This window comes from Platalea leucorodia (genome assembly GCF_965183815.1).
Source record: "Platalea leucorodia genome assembly, chromosome: 3".
NCBI lineage: Eukaryota > Metazoa > Chordata > Aves > Pelecaniformes > Threskiornithidae > Platalea > Platalea leucorodia.
Window position 1 is genome coordinate 50,165,917 of NC_138825.1, and position 22,598 is coordinate 50,188,514.

The following is a 22,598-nucleotide window of genomic DNA, read 5'->3' on the forward strand; positions in this document are numbered from 1 at the left end:
ATCTAAACCATTGATAAAATTGTAGTAGTGGCTTCCCAGTTTGAACGCCAACTGAAGCGGCTTCTTCAGTTTTCCCCTGTATGTGACTCAGTTTCCCTGCAATGATTGTGGTACTTAGATCTAAGATATTGAACTCCAATTGTTTCCCTTCAGTCTGTAGGGAACGGAAATCCAACAAAACAAAAATCTAAGGACAACTTAACCTTATAAGACAGGATTTAGAAAGAGCCTTCACCTCAGATAAGATTAGCTCTTTGGTGGCCAGGTTTTTAAGGTGTTCTATCCTATTCCTTTCAACCCCTGTGTTTGGTGAGAGGCCCTGTTATTCACCCAGATTCACCCCTTAGTTTTTGGTTTGTTAACTTTTCTTAAAGTTGTTATCTTTTTAATATCCTTCTGGGCCTCTTATTATCCTCTTCTAAACAATTCACTAGGGAAGTCCTGACCACACATTCAGTTTCCTCCAAGTCCAGACCCCACAGCAGAAGTGCCCTTGCTCTGCTGGTCAGAGGAAAGGCTACATGCTCTGCATCCTGGGGAACTGCTGCCTTCATATGGCTTCTTTACTGTGAGAATTGTAACTGTCCAAATGTCAGGGCTCTGAGCTCAGAAAAAACATTGCTGGACCTGGAAGTGTCCTTAAAGATCCAGCTGAGACATAGGCTCACCCCTCTCCAGAAACAGCTGTACACTAGATTTTCAATGGGGAGACGAAACTCTGGGAAGGAAATAGCAACTTCTGTGTGCACAAACACAATGACATTTGATTCCTCTGTATATTTCACAAGTGGCTTTAAAATGTAAAGATCAGCCTGGTCGGTATGTGCTCAGCCACACGGCAATGCTCTTGGGTCACCGTCTGGACCTTGCCTATTCGCATGCAAGCTTTGGGGCCGGGAGTCAAGGAGAAGTTCTCCAGCTTTGTGCTGAGCTGCAGCACATGCCAACCTTGCTCATCACAATTTAGGAGCAAGCTGGAATTAGTAGGTGTCATCCAAGGAAGCAGAACTTTCTTTCGTCCTGTGGGAGTTTTGAAAATGAAACCTGGAAGATCTTCAACTCTCAGTGCTTAGAGGTCACCATCGGGCTGTGGCTTTACTGTGCCTTTGCAAGGCTTCTTGCATCAGACCACCTCTTTCTTCCTCCACTAAAAAGTCAGCTTATCTAGGGCTTGCTTTCTGAAGGAGGAAAGGGTACAGTACGTTTGAGAGAGCTTACTTAGGCTGTTTCTAATGGACTGGGGAGAATAATGTGTTCATATGTTATATGGAAAATGAAATGTGGTTAGGATACTAGCTCATTGTGTGTCAGCAAATATTATAGAGCATCACAGCCTGAATATACAGTAGACTGGGCAGGACAAAAATGACAAAGAGCATTGCTGGAAGTTTATTTGCATATTGTTTGGTAAAGAGCATTGACTTGTGTTCATTGAGATTGTAGCTGCTGAGTTAGATACTTAATATTCTTTAGTGATTCTGTACAGCGTTTGGATTCAGGTTTGGATGAGAAGGGAAAATTTTGCTATAAATATAAACTGAGCATGCATCACTTAAAGATTTTATTATCTGTTTCTATTCAAGCCATGCGGGACTTCTCATTGTATGAAGTCCTGATTAAATTATAGCCTCTTCACAATGCCAAGCGCATCATGAAGATCCTGTTATCAGGCAAATATTCCCACCGTTAAGACATTTAAGAAATGAACTCTGAATATTCAAAATGCTCTCTGCTTTGTAGCAAGGGAACATTTTGGCTAGTTTGTTTTTACACAAAAACCTGTTGTTCCTCATGGAGCTTTTCCTAAATGCCAAAGAAAATTCAGCTTTCTCTTCATGAAAATTTTAACTGTTGGGTTCTGTATAGAATCACCTTGTTAAAAGTGTTGCTCAGATTGCTAGATAGCAAGTTCTTCCTGTTTTCCTAAGGAGGACAGAATTATTAAATCTTTGCCTAAAAACTTGTAAAAATTATAGTCAATCTCCCTATCTTTCTCCCTGTCTTTCAGCCAGACTGATTCACATAGGAGTGCACACTTCTGCACTTGTCATACATGCTGCAGGTAAATGCAGCGATATCACCCAGTCCTTTCCTGTTCACACATTTGTTCCAGTGCAATTCTGCTATGACAGTAATATCAAAATATAGCTCACTGCATTGTTGTATGTTCATTTGGAACACAGCTTCAATAGTATGTTACTGCCTGAAATAGCTTTGTTTTATTCTCCTCAAAGAGAGCACGGGACAGGACTCACAAGCAAACCACAGCTTTCCCCATGAGAAGTTCAGTAGTGTAGCAGAATCTGTGATGGGTGTCCTAGCACCCAACAGCATTGGTGTTTTGGCTCGGACCGGGCTTTTGAAGCAATTCTTTGAGTCATCCCCATTCGCTATGCCTTGGTTTGCTGGGCACAGCAGTTTCAGAGCACACAAGCTGGGTTCCCTCCTGATGACACTAAACCAGGAGCACACCCAGTGCCCTCCAGCTTCTCGTAGGCATTCAGGCCATGGGACCCAAAGGGTGACATCAACCACCAGAAGGCATATAGTGCAAAGGGGACCTCAGGTCCCAGCACCCACTGTTACTTTCCATAGATTGCTGGCCGCACTACACTGCTTGCTAGTGTAGTCATAGGTTTAAGCCAAAGTTTCCGATGTTGCTATGAAGACATTGAGTGCACCTGTGTTCGCATTTTTCACTAGGTATAGCACAGAGCTGTCTTCATTTTTTCCATCTTTTTGCAAAGTTAACATGCCCACGCCCTTATCTTCTAATCCTTGAGCAGTTCCATGGGCCCCATTAGCAGCATCTGAAAGTATTGCGTTTTTCAGGTATTTATATGATGATTCCCTAGAGAGCACAAAGGAGATTCTAATCCGAAGTCAGAGGAAGAAAGCACTGAAAAGTCTGCTGATTTCTTTGGCAGAAAGGATATGTTCTTCGCCTGTGATCAAATTATGCAAGTTTATTCTAAGTGTTTTTGAGTCACACTCTTCTGTCAATGAAATATAGAAAGAATTATTTCTTCAAAGTTTCTAAAAAAGCAGTAGCTCTTGTAGGTTGCATTTGAACGTGTCCCCTGGTTATTCCAGCCAGTCAAGGTATGGTGGCTGATTTTTTTCAGGAATGAGTAGTCTGTCATACCCATTTCATTTTTGATAGTAAAAAGCAATTTTCCAAATTCCCTTGTAATTTTCCGTCAATTTGCCATCTACCTGTTTAAAATGTCAATTGACCCTGCTGTGCTTGACACAGTGAATAAGTAGCAATGGAGACACTTGAAACTGCAGCTTCTGTAGGGGCCATCAGTAAAAGGCTTTCAGACACAAACTCATTCTTCAAAGTCCCCATAGTAGACTTATCAAGGGCTTTCACTACTTCTTGCTTTCCCCTGGATTATTCTTTTTGTCGTATTCATTGCACTGTATATCTAATGACAGCTATTTGCAGTTATTCCCAAATTGGTTGTCGCTTTAAGGAAAAGACCACTTTTGGTATTTTTTATTGTCAAGTAGCAGATTGCTGTTAGTTGCTTTTGGTGTAGTTTCAGGAGCTGAGAGACTACACAGACAGTTGTCCTGAAGCCACAAGTGAAATGTTTATCCGGTTTGACAAATGCAGTGCAATTTCATTTTATCTGTAGAAAACCTACTTTTACCAGGAAAGGACCGGGAGGTGTAATGGCCTTTGCCAGCCCTCACCCCCCTCATTAACAACAGCTGGAAGGCACAGAGAGAGGAGAGGAAAGCACAGCTTAGTTTAATTGGAACAGGTCCATGAAGAGTGATGTGAAGCTCCAGCTGAATGAACGAGTCCAGAGTGAGACAGGCACTGCTGGCTGTGCACAGTGCTCTGCCTGGGCTGAGTACCTGCGAGTGAGGACTGGCCGATCCCCAGGACAGCCGCAGGGGCTCAGTGGTTCTGCTTTGGGAGCTTAACTCATGTCCCTGCCTGGGTCTGAGACAGGTAAACCCACCAGTGTGGGACTCTCGGAGGGCAAACCCTGCCTTGCACTGCTGCTAAAGCATCAGCTGGAAGGCACCTGAAGTAGTCCCGCAACCCACCTCTGACCTAGGCTGGCATAGCTATGCTTTTGTCATTCCTGACAGATGTTTGCCTAACTCATTCTTAGACTGTCTCTACCCCTACTATTACAAAATGCTTCCTAACATCTGTCCTGTATCTGCCTTGCCACAGCTGAAGCCATTAGTTCACATCCTCTCCACTGAGAACAGTTTCCTCTCTGCAGTTTTCTTCCACATCTTGAAGACTGTTGTCATGTTTAGTCTCCACCTTCTGTAGGCTGTGAATCTTTCGTCTTCCTTTTCTTCCTTAGGGTTTGTTTCTTCTAGATGTCTGGGTTAGAAGAAGATTTACTTTTGCTAGTTCTGGGCAAGTTGCAGGTAATGGTTAAACAGTGTAATCTGCTCTGGCTGTGTGCTTCAGACCTCAGATCCCCTGCGAATGCTTTGTTACTACGGTAGTAGCAATGCCCCCATTCTACCAAGTAGATTGTTGAAAGTTCAGGGGTTTTAATTGAACAGATAAAAATGTCCTTCTGCAAAGACAGCAGAGTGGTCATATTGCCCTCAGGTAGAAGGATTTGTAATACGGCTCTTGCTTGCATGGCTGCTTGAGACAGCAGCATTTCTGGAGGGTGTTTTCAGTTTCTCATGGTTGCCCACAGCTGTCAACCTCCATTCCCCTTCTCGCATGTGTTCAGCTTCAGAATTAAGCAGAACATCAGTGGGCAGGATGTACCCAGGCCAGTCTGACTTTACCAGTGTTAACGTAACACTGGTTACTGTTTTATCTTGCCTGCTGCCCTTCTTTTGCCTTTCTGGCTGGTGTCCTGTAGGCCAAATGGGAATCTTCAAGTGAAAGTCTGCTTTTCTGGTTTTCTTTTGACTTGGTCTTGGGGCTTGGATTTCTTTTGTGTCTTGTTTATCTTGCACTGTCTTTAAGGAGCTTTTTAAGCTTTGTTTGCTTGTAATGCTTCTAATTTTAAGAAACCCACTGCTGAAAAAGAGCATCTCTTGCTGGCAAGCCATTGAGTCAGCTGCACAACACGTGAATGAACCACTGGGGAGCCTTTTAATCCTGCCCGATTACCTGCTGTTGGTACCATGAGGCTGCATGAATTACAGGAAGAGAAAAATTACTCTTTTGGCAAATACAAGCTCAAATGCTTTTAGTCTTCATCTCCTTTGAATTTATGTCATGTAGTCTGTTCTTTCATGGCAGGCTGTGTTTGGTATGGGAGCTGCTATCTCAGTTTAGGAGTTACAAGACTTGGGCTCTACTCGCATCTCTGCTGCCAGCCTGCTCCGTGAACATAAACCAGCTACTGTTACTGCTGCTCCTCTTCTCAGTCTCCATATCTGTAATGTTAACCTAATTATGCCAGCCTCCTCTTCACAGTGCTCAATGTCCTTATGAAAAGTAATAGTCAGATATTAATGGAGATGTTATTAACACTCCTTCCTACTTAAGTGCAATCTGCTACATTATGGTATTTAATGGCTAAAGAATCCAAAACAAGAAATTGTTAGGAAATGTTTCTTCTGTATAATGCATTGACTCTTTGAAATAATCAGAGCTATGAATCAACTGTACTTTTGCATAAATTTGTAGCTGTAGTGGAAAGCTGAACTGGAAACACAATAGCTAAATATCACTGGGATTTTTAACCTCCCTGATGGACTCTGCAAGTCTTTGGCTGTGATACAAATCCATTATCTATATGAAAAGCATTTCTTTGTTCTGTTCACTGAATAAGTTGCACCAGTTGGAACATCCAACGTAATTGCCGTTTAACCAATTTCAGCTGCCTGCAACTGCAGTGCATTTATAGTTGGTTGGAAACCAAATTCATAAGCATCCTCTGGGAGCTGCATCCCACTGCTTTTACTGGTTCCCGTAATACAACAGAAAAATGTTATTTCCTTTCAAGCACGAGGACAGATTAACAGAGAGGTCAACGCTGCCACTTGATGCCATTTTAAGTCAGAGTGACAGCAGAGGGTAGGGGGTCAGTTGGCACTGGCGACGGTTTGCCTCACAGCATTGCAGCTGGATCACTTGTAAACCTTCACCAAACAGCTGGCCAGGCGTTCTGTTCACAACTGCTGCTGGAGGTGTGCTAGCATTCAGCTGGCTCTCCATAAAAGTTAGATGGCACAGTGTGGGAGACTACCATCTGGGATTTGTTTCAACGGAAACAAAATTATTCTCTGTGTTTTTATACTCTTCATGTGGGTTACACATGTCAGTTACGGCTTCCTTATGGCTATGTCGTTTGCTCCAAGTTGGAGGTTTTGATGATGTTCAAAGAGAGACCAACAATCAGCGTCTCCAGCAGCTCTTCCTTTCTATTTTGTCCACAGTGTTTTCTATCTGAATGCGACCGTATTTGACACACTCGAGAGGTTTCCATGGTGCAGTAATTTAACTGACATTTTCTCAGCAGCGGTAGATTATTTTTGTAAATTTGGGCAAAGCCTGAATTGCTCAGATAATTGCGCTGTGTCTCTGGTCATCTTTCAGACTTCGTTTGTGCTATGACATAGTTGCCATTTCGTGGGCAATTGTCATCATTAATGCTGTTAAGTCATAGCTTCCTTTCACATTCAGAGGGAGTTTCAGGTTTATGAGATTGTACTGCTGTATAGCTTTTGTCAATGCTGATCAATTCAATTTTGTTTTCATTATGGATACAATAAGCTATACAATGTAAAATACTAATGTCATACATCTAGGTAGGATGTAAATAGATGCAGACACTAACTTGACCCTTGCATGTTATCATAAAAAGTATTTTCAAATGTACATTTAGAAAGACTATTTTGTATTTTTGTTTTTACATGGTGTTCCCCACATTTGGGTCGCCTTTACCACCTACCTCGTTCTACCTCATTCAAGTATTCTACCTCTCCTAGAATACTTGCCCATAAAGGGGCAAGGATGGGCCTCTAGCTTGTGCCCACTCTCTCTTGCTTTGTTAGGAGAATAGCCAGCAGCTTTGCTCTGCAGCTCCAGCGAGCCCCCAGGGGCAGACTTTTACACAGAAGACGTCTTCTTAAACAGCACACTTTGACCTCGGTACCAAGAAAGCCAAGAGGTTCTTCCTAGACCATCACACTAAACTCACGGCCTTCATTTAACTGATTTTCCAACCTACTGAAATTCAGACACCCCCATTTTCCAGAAGCCCCTCAGCTGTCCCCAGGCAAGCTGGTGCCCTCCAGATTCCTGAGGGCAGCTTTCTGGGGCAGCGGGACACTACCACCCCTCGACCCAAGCATCAGGGATAGTGGTGGGCTTGGAGATGTGATCTGGTGTGTGAAGCTGAGAGAAAGCAATAGGAAGGGCAAAACTGCAAGTGGAGAAGCGGAGGGCCAGGAAGAGAGAGAGGATCATGGGCAGCACTTGCTCCAGGTGTCATTTTGAGGGGAAGACTGAGCTTTGCGGCGGGAGCAGGACAGGGCCAGAGCTAGTCTTCTCTGCAACTTCGGGAAGGGCGCAATAGCTGACTGCCAGCTTCCTCAGAGCATCCTCCCTCCTCCCACCCCTTTCTGGTTTGGACCCGAGAGGGGGCTGCGAGGGAAGAGGGCTGCTCAGTCCCAGAGCTGGCAGAGCGGGTGCTCGGTGGCTTCCCTTGGAAGAAGCGGGAAATGGCAAGAGAAAGGCTGTTCAGCCCTGCCGCAGGGGTGGGGAGGGAAGAGATTTGAAGGGTGGCTTATAGGTGAGACTAACGGAGCAAAAAGGAGGCACTCATGAGGTGTAAGAGCTGACTTTGCTGCATGAGATTGGCCAGTGTCAGAGGACTCTTTACATGCATCTTCATTAGGAATATGCAGAAATGCTGCATGCTGTTATGACTCACTTGTTTTTTATTTTGCGATAGAGAGTTTATCACATGAGAGGGTTTGAGAGCACTTTTTCACAAACAGAACAAAGCAAGCGACTTCCAAAGCAAAGCTTTGAGCAAGCCTGAAAGTTTGCACTCTGCGTGGGAGCAGTATGATTTGCTGAGCAGTCACTGGAAAGGCTGCTACAGGGTTGGTGGCCGCTGTGCTGGGTGGCCCCAGAGGAGCTGCATTACCCCTCTGACCTCCAGCTATCACCCACGGAGTAACAGCCGTAGTGATCTAAGGCTCTTGGAAAGGCTATTTGAGATCTCAGAATTCAAAGCACTGTGTGAAAGCTAAACTGCTCATGGTTATTCTTCACAGGGTTGTCAAGTCCCTTCCCAACATGAATTTTTAGTTTCTGATTTTTTTTTCACTTTGCTGGAATATTCTAACATGATGTTACAGGCATTAATCCTGGTACAAATGACTGCTCTGTTTCAGTCAGTCTCCCAAACACTTGTGCGTAGTAGTGAAATCTAGAAGGTTTTTTTTTTAAAACTGTGCTTTATTGAGGTGGAGTCACTGCAGCACAGTAGCACGCAGTGAAAGATGCAATCTCATTCCCCTGCAGCCAGGGCAGGCTGGTTTCTTACTAAATCATTATTTAACTTTTTCTGTTCAGTTTTGTTTTAAAATGTGTCAGGTGATGAGGTTCCAATCTCAACCCTTCACTCTGCTCCATAGGGGTTCATCCAGTTACGGTTTGCGTGACAGCCTACATTTCCTTTTTTTCTGTTTCACTTACCTCCTCCTATTTATATTCCTTTCTTTCCTTTTATTTTGAGAAATAATTCTTCTCTGTCCTTCATGTTTATATCCTTTAAATATTTATCTGCTCTCCTCCTGTCTCCCTTTAGTCATTGCTTAGTACGGTTTATGTTTAGCTCTTGGCAGTTACCCAGTGACATAGGAAAAAGGAAGATTTCCTCTTCAGTTAGGTATTCCTTTAGAGTTCAAGCAGCTACATATATTTTCAGAACTGTATACAGGGACTGAGATGTAGATGGTGAGATCCTATTAATGTCAACAGCAGTTTTACTACTGACTGTTTTAGGGCCATGATTTCACCCGGAGACTCTCTGAACTTAGTCATATCTTCCACAAGGCTCCCTATACGGTAGTGAAGTCTAGGCTGAAAAATAATTTGCAATAGTTTGAGCACTGTGTTTCTCTCCTCGCAGGAGAAAACACTAGATCAGCCTTTTTTTCTTGTTGTTTGTGTGGCCAAGGCTTGCTGGTTGCAAAACTTTAGTCAGTGTGTCAGTAACGACACGAGACTAGGCTTTTACTTAGGCTCTAATTTAGGAAATAACCTTGCCTTGACTTCACACCCTACTTGCTGATGGGACTGGAGGCTTCTTCAGTGACAGACAGCCGTCTTGCAGATGCTCATTTATTTTTACGAGGCAAACATATCAACGGAGCTATATTAAGCATGTCTGCGTAGTATGTCAGGGCCTGGGCAAAGCAAAGGTTTGGTTTGCCTGAATGTTGACATTAAATGCCACAATTTTCTTGAAATATTTGAGTTCTAAATTCCCATCTATTTTATGTGCAAGTAGCTCAGAGGGCTGGATTGCAGGCAACCTAATAAACCATGCAGGACGAGGTTTACAAATAGAAGCTGTCTCAGGGCTTCATATCTCCTAAATCAATGGAGTGTCCTTGGTTTTGGATGATAAGCTACTATCCCAGCTTCCTCAGTGATGCCTTAAATATACTAGTTGCTCATTATACAAACCAAAATATTTAGAATTTAGTAACTAAAATGTAACTAAAATAATTTGTTAGAGCAAGTCAGGGTGGATTGGCTCTGTGTTTATCACATCCAAGCAGCCTAATGGAAGAAGTGTTTAGAGTGAGAAGTCAGCCCAGTGCAGTCGTGGCCAGGGCTGTTGTGTAGCTCAGGGTGAATGTTAACATTTGCCTCATGCTCCGTGACTGATCCATCCAAACCCTCTCTTCTGAGAAATGTACCTCTCACTGTCCAGCCACAGCCTTGCATTACCCATATGAGAACTAAGCTGTCAAACCGCTAATTAGGCCAATCACAAAAATGTTACTTCATACTTCTGTATGATTACCCTACGTTTGGAAGACATGAGGTTGGGATTCTTTGTTTTAAAATTCCTGGTGGGTTCAGTGAACATATGTTTCCTGAAGCACCCGTAAATCCTCTTTTTCATTATTCCATCTTCTTCTGAATGTGCATTATGATTGATAAAGAAAAGATTCAATGTATTTATCCACAGGGACAGGACTGTTGAGTGAAAGTTTGCTTGAAAAAACATTGATAGTAAGCATTTCAGCAGAATACTTCAGTTTGATTGTATATCTTTTTAAAAATTATTTTATAGTTGTATGTTATAATCAGCATTTAAGAAATAATAGATCAAAAATAAATTAAAACCCTTAACAAAACGGTACTTTGATGCACCCAAAACAATTTTTTGCAATTTAATTTTGGCAAAACTTGCTGAATTTAGGCTTTGTGTTCCAATTCAGAACAAAAGCCACAGCAAAAACATGTTTGAAAATGTCCAAAATTACAAGTTTCAAGCAGCTCTAGAGAAAACGTTTACTGAGGTTAGTTCAGCTTATGAGCAAAACTGCCCTAGTAGCAAATGACAGCATCCCAGTACATACATTCTCCACAGAGGGATAATACCACATTTTTGCTCCTTCCAGGAATTCTCACTTAATATTATATAAAAGATTGTTGGTCTCGTCCATAAGTATCCCAACTGGACCAGGCAGAAGGTTCCATACTGTGCCATTAAACAAAATAGTAGGGGTTCATATAACAAAATAGAAAGGCCTTGGGTGGGCTTTAAATCACTCTCACGCAGGGGCACTTTGCCCTCAGTTAGTGTCCCAAGGAGCTCCCTGGGGAGCTCCACCACCACCCCCCTCGTCCCCTTCCAGCTCTGCCAGGCTTTGCAAGTGAACTAGTAGTTGCTCAAAGATCCTGAAGGAGAAGAAACTTCCATTTCAGTACGACTGTATTTTTGGGCCCAGAGAGATTAAATAAAGGAAGCAATATTTTTTCTGTAGAAGACTGGCATAAGAGGGAATGTCTTTGCATTTTCACCGCTAAGCTAGTCATCACTCCCAATACTTTTCAATCATAAAAGCTGTATTTTTGCCTTTGATGATACACTGCGGAACATATTTGTGGTGAATACCAAAGCACAGACAGCTTTCACACTTCCAGAGTAAAGTAATCTGCAAACCTTATTCAGCCCTGCCTGTAAAACCCACAAAGCAGGTGTGTTTTAAGAGCAAAGAGCAGCGACAGTTGATTAAACCACGCTGGGCTTCAAGCTTAAAAGGCAAGCAGTGAAACTCATTACCCTGAGAGACCCAGCAGTTCCTGGACGTCTGGATCATCTCCATCTCAAGAAGGACAAGAGAAAAACAATTTCTTCGTTGCGCCTGTTGACTTAGCAACATCGCAATAGCAAACACAAAGCGAACGCTCATTTAATACTGAAATGCCTCACGGGTAGGAAACATTAGGCTTGGTGCTGCCTCTCCTGTGCAGCTGCATGCCAGTTAGCCAGTGCTGCAGCAGGGCAGTAGCTACAAAGGAATTAGAAATTAACAGAAGACACCAGAGAAGTCTGATGGAGAAAATTCAACCCTCTTTGAACTGTATATGAGAGTAGGATTGAGGACTATATGTACCTGTATATTTTTTCTCTGTTGGATTCTTGTAGGTTAGAACTAAATTTTAAATACCTATTTTGTGGGGGGAAAAAAGGTCAACTGTCTCATAACTGTTTTTAGCAACTTTTCTTTATTGCAAAACTATATGAAACGGCCACCGATTTCTCCCTTCAGGTCATCATAATTCCCAGAGCTACTGATGAATGGGATTTACTGGGACGTCTGAATTCTAAGGCCAGCCCTCTTATTGGATTGTCATTTTGAAATTATGCCTATTCCTAGAGCATAGGTAATTATTGCCTGCCAGTAAGAGTTAATACTGAAATTCTTGCTGTTGCCTGCAATAGTAATAATAATAATAACAACAACAACAACAACAACAATAATAACACATCTGTTCAACTGAAGCAAATATAATAAAAAATAGGAGTGTGTTACAGTAGAATTCAAGAAACAAATATATCGCTTCATGGATCATTTGACAGGATATCACATCCACTAAGATAAATAAATTTAAATAAAACATCTGCTTTACATAAAAAAAAGATGACCCAGGTGCAGCTATGCAGAGGTGTTGAAGGCTTTCAGTTTTGCATAAGTCATGGACAGATGTGTTTCCAGCTGCAGGTTTTGGCTTTCTGGAAGAAGTTCCATTCTAGCAAATGGCAGCTTTCTCTGCTCTTCATCAAGCCGTTTATTCGGTTTGTTTTTAATGATATTAGTTAGAACTGATTTATGCAATTGTAAGGGGTGTACTTCTGACTTCATTGGTGCTGTACGTCACCATAGGATTTGGCTTATTGGATATCATTGCACATCTGCAGCTCACAGACCTTGGGGGGGAATGGGTTCACCTGGGAGCTGTGCACAAGCACATCTGCATATATTCAGTTGGTCCAGTTCCGTTTAAAAATACACAAAAATTGAAATTTCACCCCTGCATAAGGACATGAGGTTTATATGATTATCCCACTGGTCAGTCCATCAGTACTTCTCTAATGACAGGGTTGAAGTCACTGGCTAATTTCAGCCAAAAATCTAAAACACACTTAAGCTCCTGCAGCGTCTGTGGGATTTTTTGGCCAGGGAGAGAGATCCAAGTTGGTGTCCCAGCGGGGAAAAAGTGGGAGGTTGCAGCCGCCGGAGGCTCTACCGGGCAGGAGGGAGCCCACTGAGCAGCACCCGCAGAGCTCAGACCCGCTGCAGCCGCTGCGGCCTGCTCCTTACTGGGCAAGAGTGTCAGGAAAATGCAGGGACAGCTCAGGTTACCAATCTGAGGGTTTGTTTTTAGCAGAGTTAGTATATCCTAGGAACGTGTGTTTGCTCCTGACAACTCCCGTATGATTTTTTCTTTTGTAGCATTAAACTTCATCAATCTGTTCTTTCATTTTCCTTGCTGGAAAATTGAGCAGAGGTACTTCAGAGGGATATTGTGAGATTTAATTAACTTCTCCAAACATTTCGAGACAATTATGAATAGGTGATAAATAATATAAATGGAAACTCAATGTTAAAAGTTTAGGATTAATTTAGAGACATCTGTCATTCCAAATCTCAACAATGAAGCATCCAAGCTACTTAAAAAACAAACAAACAAACAAAAAACCAAAGAAAAGTCTTTGATTTCTTTAAAGCCAAATGCGTTGTTTCATGTAAAAAGGGAAAAAAAAGAAGGGGAGAAGAGATAAAATGACCTCCTCCAGACCCTGGAGTCCTAAAAACCAGTCTGTGTTCGTATTGATTTTTCAGAGTGCCCTTCTACAAAGGAGTGTCTCCTGCTCTGTAAATCTGTTTTTTTCCTTTGCTACAGCAGCACTAGGGCTGAGTGGTAAAGCTCTCTTTTTAACAGCTCTTTCCTCATCTCTAAAAGATTCTATATTTGGGGGCACAGAGCATCTTTCTTCCAGAAAAATAACCTTCATGAAACTATATGCATTTCAAAACAAATGTGCATAAAATCCCTACATGACATTATTGGTATACTTCTACGTTCAAGTGTCAACAGGACACTTTCTGTTTTTCTTTGTGTTGTAATAATGCTCTGCTGATAAGGTACAACATGAAAGGCTGCTCTTTAGAAGATTTGAGTATAATAGTGTGTGGAGCAGAAACACATTAATGCAAATAGTACTTCCAAGCACAGCCATTTAAGTTCGATTATGATCTTTTTTGGAAAGCCTGTGTTTCTCCATATCTTGGGTAATTAGTCACCACACAAGTACTTTGTCTTCCAGATGTACACAGTGTGGATTTGAAATTAGAATCTAGCTCTCTGCTTTTGTCTACAATAGCTAGCATTAAAAACAGACAAAAATAACAGAAATAGAATTGAAAAGCATGTTACACATAGTTTTATGTATATATTCTATTTTCTATATCACTCATATGTTCCAGTGCTATGTGAAGAATTTGAAATTGAGTTGTGTATTTCTGAGTTATATTTTGCTTTTGTTCCACTCGAGGAACGGTGCTGAGTTTTAGGGAAGTGAGGAGGGTAATGGATGAAATTTAAATCCATCCTTTTATTCACTGATTTATTTCTCCTGGTACCAGTATTTTTGATGGTAATTTAATTAAGTTAATATAGTTTCTAACTCCCTCTGTTCTTGCTTTGTATTAAGAAACATTAATTAGTGCCCTGCTCCTGGCTGAGCGGGGACATTTCTTACTAAAAGGTCATTTTGAAAGGTAGGAACAGGCAAATCATTTATAATCAATAATGCTTTTTGCCAAACATCTCTGAGCAGATTGTGAAACCTTTGATGTTATTTGTGTATCTTCTGTGTGTGTCTTCCTGCAAGAACAGCTTTCTGTAAGGGGCAGTTGCAGGTCTGAGGGATTAAGCAGCACTTTGGGTAAAATTGTCAAAAAGGACAAAAGGCCATAAGGACAAATCAGTGAGGCACTAAACCCATCGTCTGACAACCTATTCCTAGTTTAAAAAAAAAAATTAAGCTTTCAAATGCCAGTTTCAGCCTGGTGACACCACAAAGGTTGCCTCCAAAATCAGTGGAGAGAGACTGGCCCATTCAGAGAGGCAACCAGAGCACCGGGTCCTGCCCTGAGCCACCTCCAGAGGACTCTGGGGGGGAGCCAGGCTCCTGTGCCTCAAGGCAGCCAGCAGGTATTCACACTGGAACTAGAGTTGTAAAAGGATCTATGCACCTAACACCAACTTACAAAAAATAAGAGTTATCACTTTAGCGATATTGAAGAGTGGTAGAACCTTTTTCAGCTTTAGATGCCTTGCAGAGCTCACAAAATCAATCTCCATCCCCTTTTTAAAACAGGATTTAGGCTAGAAGTCATTTAATTGTTTCTAGAAGAGTATTGGAGCATCCAAGTGCTTTGCTTGCATTCGCGAGGCTGCATCAGTAAGGCAGAGACATTCACAGCGCGTGAACAGGGAAATGACTGTGGTCATGAGCAAAGCAGAATTGTGCTGGACCTCAGCTGATGTGTACAGAAAATATTTCACCCATGAGACTCTGGCTCCCCATGCTGTTGACTGACAGAGGTGAGAGCAACACCCAACTTCAGCATCTATGGAGGAAGTCAGAATATATCACATATGTCTCCACGCCGTCTTCAGTGGCAACCAAAGCCCGGCTCCCTGCGCTGTTGCTGGTCCCCAGAACAAGCAGGATGGAGGCAGACATGCTCCCTTGCTCTGTGCTGGTCTTTGTCATAGACATACGTCTCTGCTCCTGTCACTTAGCCCTGATGCACCACACCGTGGTTCCTCCTGTGGGTGAGCCTGAGCCGGGTTTCACTGCATTGAGGATTTTGCTGTTTATCAAGTCTGATTTGCAGCTCGGTGCTCTTAGCTAAGGCAGTCCATTAAGATGTCTGTAATATGCACTCCCTTGCTGGATATTTCTCTACAAAAACCTTTTAAAGAGGAAAGCTGTAAGTGGAAAATGGTATCAGTCACGGGAACACGAACTTAAAGTGTCCATGCCCTGACCGGATCCAGCTGGCACCAAGGGAAGCGTGGTGTGGGACACGTGGGGCACCAGGGGGGTTTCAGCCCAGGGAGGAGGGCAGAAGGAAAAGCTATTTCATTTCTATTTGACACTTGAAAATTGAATTAACACCAGTGTCAATTTAATGCATGTGTTAGCTTGTACAAGGCTGTAGGTAAAACCCTCATGCCTTGTAACACCAAATCTATTTGCAAAAATCAAAATTGTACTGCAAGTTAAATTGAAAATTACTTCTCTTGAAGTAGAAACATCAACTTTTACTCTAGGTAAGTCTGAAGACAGAGAAAAGACTAGCAAAGTATTACACACAAATTTAGAAGATAGCTTCAGAATAGTTTTCTTCTGGTAGAACTAAGAATTACTTTGGGCGTCAGTGAGAGGGGTACTATTAAATAAAAATGTTTGGAAGTTATTCTTTGGCCAAAGAGATCCCAGAAGCAATACTCTGGCTCCACTGAAACTAGCGTCTGAACGGTGTTTAACTTCACAGAGCTGTGACTTCAGCTCAGCTATCCAGTCACTAGATAAATGACAAGTTACTTTCCCCTTATGGTGAATTAGCTATAAATTTTAATCAGTATTACAGTGAATAAATTAGTATCTCTTCTATAAACTCCCCCTGTACAGCTCCTGTAGGCCATAGCTTCACTAATTACAGTTCTCATTGGGTCGGCTTGACATCCTGCTGAACTGATACGATGTCATTGCATGTGCATCAAGGGATGTCCCTAGATCATCATTACTTGACAGTGTACATAGCTTAGAGATGCACTGACTTAGTTTTTAAGTGAGACATATGGACAAGAAGTTCATTGGCTGAAATTTCATTTATATTTCCATATTTAAATCTCTACCAAAGTTGATATCATGAGAGCTTCAGAGGGGGAAGCAGGATTATGGTTTTATTTTCTTGTTCAGAAAATATACAGCTAGTCCGTTATTGAGAAGGAACTTTTTTTTTCTCCTTGGAAGATGCTCTGAATATACTTTTCCCTTTTGCTCTTTCCCTTCTGTACTTTATGGTTATTAAAATTAAAACAGCTCAAGAAGTAAAAATTCATACCTTAAATAAAACTCTCTCCTTAAGCATTCAGTGTTAAATAAAGTAAGCAGTAACATCCTCCTCTTTGATGTTCAGAGCTAGACAGACTGAAGTGGATAAGCTCTATTTATTTGCATGTATCCTCAGCTGCCTCCACTTCTCTTTCATACCACATTAATACCTGGAAATGGGAACTGTTTTTATTTCAGGTTAGCAGCTGCTTCCTCCGCTGTTACAGGCTCCACCAGTCTGGGCTCTTCTGTGTCGTGATACCAGGGATTATTTCAGGGATAGCTAATTTGTCCAAGATCATGCAAACAATCTTCATGACTTTGTGCTCATTGCTCCAGGTTATGTTCTCTGCCTCTGTCTGACATATAATTTAAAGATAAGCGGCAAACCCCAACTTTGAAACTCAATTCAATACTGGGTAGAAAGGGCAAGAGTTTAGTATATGAGCACGACTTCCAATGAGCATTTTAATGATAGAGGTAAACATCTGGTGTAAGCATTACCTGCCCAAGCCGCCTGCGCTCCTCACTCTGTGTGCTGCACTGAGACCCCTGCAAGTGGTCAAAATGAGGATGGGCAAGCTGAGTTATTTGCACTTTCCTCTGTGCCTTTGGCGTACAGCCCTTGTCATTCCCAAGGGGTGGGCAGAAGGAGAGGCTGTTCCGCAGCACCAGGCAGGTACCTGTGCGGGGAGAGGCCAGCCCTGTGCTGCATGGTGCTGAACTGAGCCGCTCAGTCATCTGCCATGAGGCTACTGAGCTCCAGTGCTGGTTTTGCAGCTCTTTGATAAGACCATCAGAGAAAAGGGATTCACTCAGAAAGGAATCCATAGAAATAGGTCCTTGTCAGAGATCCAGTCATTTTGGAAATGAGTGGAGGAATTCATGGTGGGACATGTTCACTGATCCCCAAATGAGACTAAGCAAAGACACGCATGTTTGCTTGGTCACCTCCGTAGAAGAAAATATCTTTAATGTTCAGGCCTCATTATCTCTGGCACTGCAGCAGCTATTCAGACCCTGTCCATCTCTCCCCATACTGCTGGAGGAGTCCTTCCGTAGTCAGGATCTAGCAGGCTGAATAAGCAGACAGAACTAATTCAGATCATGCTTGAGAAAATCACTCTAATCATCTAACTGCCACGATGTAAGAACTAGAAGGGAGACTACTTCAGCAGAGCAAACTGGGACCACTGAATACTGGAAAAGCCTCTGAAGTGCAGAAGAGAGGCACTTTTCCAGTCACTGTACCTGGAAGATGACAGAGGAGTCAGACAGAGCCAGAGCCTCATGCTGTTGAAATGTTATGTCAAAGTGCCATGTCTTCTTAAAACCCTTCCTTATGCATATCAGACCCAATGCTTACCTGTCTAACAAGAATTCCTGCCGGGGAGCATCACTGACGTACAGTGTGAGAAATACTCTGCCTTCTCATAGGCTAAACATTTTGTGAGTGTATAACGTGTGATTTTTACTCATGAGATAACATTAAGATTCTGAGATTCTCTTTGTTTTGATTTTTAGCTACAAGGTAGCTTAGGCTGAGTGAGTTAGTAAAGCTTATGTTGCTATTGACCTAAGTATCAAAATAGCAAGAAATCTAAGTGTCCCTCCGCTCCTATTTAAGGTTTTCAGATCAGCTGTTTCAGACCTACTTCTGTGCATCAATTTTTGAAGTACAGCAACAGAATATGTGGTTTCATTACGGCATGTTCATTACTTGGGTGCTGAGAGTACTCGGCTTCTCAGCAAATCCACGACACATGCAGGCGATGACAGAATCTCACTGAGATCTCAGGCTTTACCGCCTAAAATAGTCTCATAACGTCCCTTGGAGATGCTTTCAGCTGAAAAGCATATTGGCATTGTGTAACACAGAGAAAGAAGAAAATTTCAATGCTTTCATTATGGAATTAGTAAAATTGTGATTGACAGAAAAACAAATCTGTAAGATCAAGAGCTGATAATGTGGGGACTTGAATCTTCCTCAATGTCTGAACGTTCTGCTAAATGTTTTTCCTATGAAATCTACAGCGTCAGTTTTGATTAGTTTGAACCCAGCTGACCTCTGTAACTATTTTTTCTTTTACTCTATATTAATCTCAACCACAAAAAGTATTTTTCTCACTGCTATCACACAATAATTTATCTCTTCACATAAAAATAGTTTTTTACTATTTTTAATCAGCCTTTTTTCTTTATTGCTGATTGTTTGAGTGGTTTATTGGAAGCTAAAAATATTTTATATAAATCACTTCCAGAGAGTGCTATTCAGTGATATCTCATAAACGCTGCTAGCATCAGCACAATACAAAAAGTTAATTTGCACAAGGTTAACCCAACAGGCTCTGGGACTGGTACATTCTGTTTAATCTTAAATGAGAGAGAGTTATTAATTTTATATAGTTTTAATTTTCACGTTAACATTCTCTTTTGCAAAGCATAATTGCATCCTTGTTGTTCGTAATACTGTCAACCTTTTAGTTAAGGCAGTTCTTTATAGAGGAAGACAGGGTGCCTTCCTGAAGAGCTTACTCTTTGCATAGACAGGACAGGCAGAAAAGGGGACACCAGAGTGTGACATGGTTTGCCAAAGGTCACACCACAAGCCATCAGCAGAGTGAGAAGCAGAATCCGAATCGCCTGAACCTCATTCCAGTACTGTATCCATTGACCGTGCTCCCTCTTAATATATTGCTGTTCTTATTGTTCTTTCTTTATAGTTCGGGATCGGGTACGATCAAAAATGGAGAGAGATATTTTGGCAGAAGTGAATCATCCTTTCATAGTCAAGCTTCATTATGGTAACTATAATAAAATACAATTCATGTTTGTTCTTAATTTGGTTGGGGAATTGTAACTAGATGTGTTATAATTTCATACAGATACCCCCTGCCTACTTATGACTGTCTCTAACAAAATCATAGAGGCTACCTGTGTGAAATTCTTCATTTATGCTAAAGGAGAATTTCAGTATAAGGAGGTTTTAGCCATTCCTCCATCAAAATACATTTGTCATAAAGTCTAACGTGATAGATTGTGCTGCTGGGGTAGCTGGTGAGTATACATCTGCCAACCCCCTCACCTGCTGTCAGGTATCATTTAGAAAACCAGAGAATCTAAATAAAAACTATTTTTAATAATCAGTACTAGTCCAATTTTGTATATGCGTGTATATGAATGCGGTGTCTTGCTGGAGTTGCCTTCCTCCACCTCACCAGCTCCCTGAGGAGCCCCGTTATTACTGTAAAGGGTCTTCTGAGGACATTTTGGAGAGTGCAGGCTCTCCTCTCACACAAACGTGGCAGCTTCTCTCTGTGCCTAGCCCTCAGTGACTCCTGGTATCTTGTGCAATGGAAAGCAATATTAATTCATAGGTGCTTAGCATAGAAAAGCATGTATTAGTAATACATGGTTGTCTCTCAGCTGATAACATTTTTTCCCATAGTCTAAGCTCAACTGCTTAGTTCTATAGAGAGATTAAATTTTTCTGTTCTCAAAGTGCTGAAATGACAGGGAAGCTAATGGCATGAATGATACACTGCTAGTCAACAGGATTAATTCTTTGGAGACTTTATCTTGATTCAAATTTCCAACATCTCCATCCTTTTCTAATACAGCATTTCAAACAGAGGGAAAGTTGTATCTAATACTAGATTTCCTGCGGGGAGGGGACCTTTTCACAAGACTCTCCAAAGAGGTAAGCTGATAGATTTTAACTTTAGAAATTAAAGACTATTCTGATTTCCAGAACTCAGATGAAGTTGGTGGGAATGAAAAATGGCCTTGGGAATAGTCCTGCTATGTATATGTAATAGACCTGTATCATCTTGCATCTTTAAGTGTGTTCTTAATAACTCTATTTGAATTATGCTATAGGTACTGCAGCAGATAGTATGTAAGCATCACTGTCGGAGAAAACTGCACCACTACTAAGCCATTCCCATAGCAAAATAGCCCCAGACTCATTGCTCACAAAATACATCTTGGATCCGATGAGAAACAGTCTGAGAAATCAATCCTCAATACATTTTGCACAGGACATGGGCAGAGAACTGCTGGAAAATCACAACAGCTGCCAGCAGAAAGAAGAGATGGCCGTACGTCAGGGGCCGACTCCTGCAGCAAGCGTGCAGACAGCAGGGCATCAGCCGGCAAGCAGGGAAAGAGCTGTCTCCTGCAGCAGCTGCTGCGAGCAGGTTGGAGGCCATGCACCGCCCCAGGGCTTGGAGGTTGACTGTCACACCCCTCGCCGGCTCTCCTCCTGCCTGCCTGGGGACAGCTGCTGCTTCCATCACCTCCCTGGCTCCCATCCCTTCCTCCTGCCCTGGGGAGATGCTGCTGCTGGAGAAAAAGGCAGCCAGGAAACGGTCCAAACTTGAGTCTGGCTAATGCCCATAGAGAGTGGCAGCGGCAGGTTTTCTAGGTTCATTTAGCACTTGCCTGCCTCTCCAAATGCCTCTTCAAGCCAGCTGTCTGCATTGCTTGAAGGAGCGCATCCTCCTGCATTTAGCCTCAGAGAGTCCTGCAGGCAGTACCGGAGGCTCCGGCGAGGCAGCCCTGCCACCCCTGGGGATTTGTCTGTGCCCCAGTGTTCTCTGTCACCAACGTGATGTCCCCAGCCCCGGCCTCTTTCCAGGCTGTGGGGACAGGGGTGCCAGTAACCACCTAACATACAATCTTTAAAGATAAAATAGGGATCTTTCAAAAGCCATCTTGAGAGGAAGCCGTGTTTGCTCCTCTTGATTTGGTGAGTTACTGAAGGACTAAAAAAGCTGTGAAAACAGTACTTTTGTTCCAAAGTTCTCTAGCTTTTTTTTTTTCCCATCTGATTCCTGCTTCAGTGACATGCTGCAGGCTGCTGTGTGCGCCACAGCTTGGGAGGCCAAGTATTTGCTTTCAAGGCTTGTTCGCTAATGCAAGAAGACATTAGCAACAGGTTAATTACACTGCTAAGTAATGATACTCGTATAAATACTTAGTACATGACAGCAGTTATTTTTAATGAGAGGAAAAAGATTAAAGAAAATTAAAATATCCTTCTGCTGTTCATTGTGAAATCAGGCTTTGTTTGCGACACAGCGTGATCTCTTAGCAAAGGCCTCTCCGGTTTCATGGGAGAGGAGAGAAAAAGTGATTCTTGCCTCCAGAGGGTAGCTATATGTTCTGCACAGTAAGGGAACTCAAAAGTGAGAGAGAACAGCTCAGATTTTGTAATCCTTTAAAACTTCACATTTTCCCCAAAGCTTCTCCAATGCAGTCTGTGGATTTCTTTGCTTTTTACTATCAAGAATGAGTCCTCTTAACTTGACAGTCTTTTATACATCTTTTTTCAGTGTTTGCAGCTCATCTTGTCTACTTATACTTGGCAGCTGTTTAGTAGTGGCAAGGTATCACAAGGGAAGACCTTGTGGGAAAACTTGTACTGCTTGCAATTTGTTAATTACGAACTTGGTCCAACAGTACTGATTTCAGTGAACTTTCAGTCAGATCCTGTATATTACAGCGTGTGTGCATGCAAAGCTTGTCTCTCTCTTGCTCTGTGTTTCTGAGACCTCTGACTTTAGCTGGGTGTATCTGTATAGATTAGATTTTCTCTGATTCTAATGATTTCATCTCTTGCCTACATTATTTATTTTAAACCTTATAAATAATTTAAATTTATTTTGATAATTAATGCAATTTTTATGTTCAGGCCAGTTAAATTTTTAGTCAGAGTTTTCACTTGTGTATCCTTTTTCTTTCTAGCCTTTGCAGTGATATTCTTAATTAAATTATGTGACATCTGTTCTCCGTATCCTCTATTTTTGCTCTCCGCCTTCTGCAGCTTCTCAGAGTGCTCAAGTATTATGGCTGCCCCTTTCAAAGAGCAGAGACTTAATTTTAAAAATAAGCTCAGCAACTTCTACTGTAGATATTTACATTTACATATGACATGTAAATTTTTATGGAGCTGACCCATTTTATTTCTCTCAT

At 42.0% G+C, this 22,598-nt stretch overlaps 1 protein-coding gene across 1 annotated transcript in view; it reads left to right on the top strand.

Moving 5' to 3' along the window:
- RPS6KA2 (ribosomal protein S6 kinase A2) overlaps positions 1 to 22,598 on the top strand; it is a gene marked incomplete at its 5' end in the record, with an annotated part of 172,225 nt that overhangs the window by 80,921 nt on the left and 68,706 nt on the right. The window contains 2 exons of the mRNA XM_082306308.1: positions 19,346 to 19,426; positions 20,243 to 20,322. Of these exons, the coding sequence (XP_082162434.1) occupies positions 19,346 to 19,426; positions 20,243 to 20,322 (161 nt within the window). The remainder of the gene's footprint in view (positions 1 to 19,345; positions 19,427 to 20,242; positions 20,323 to 22,598) is intronic.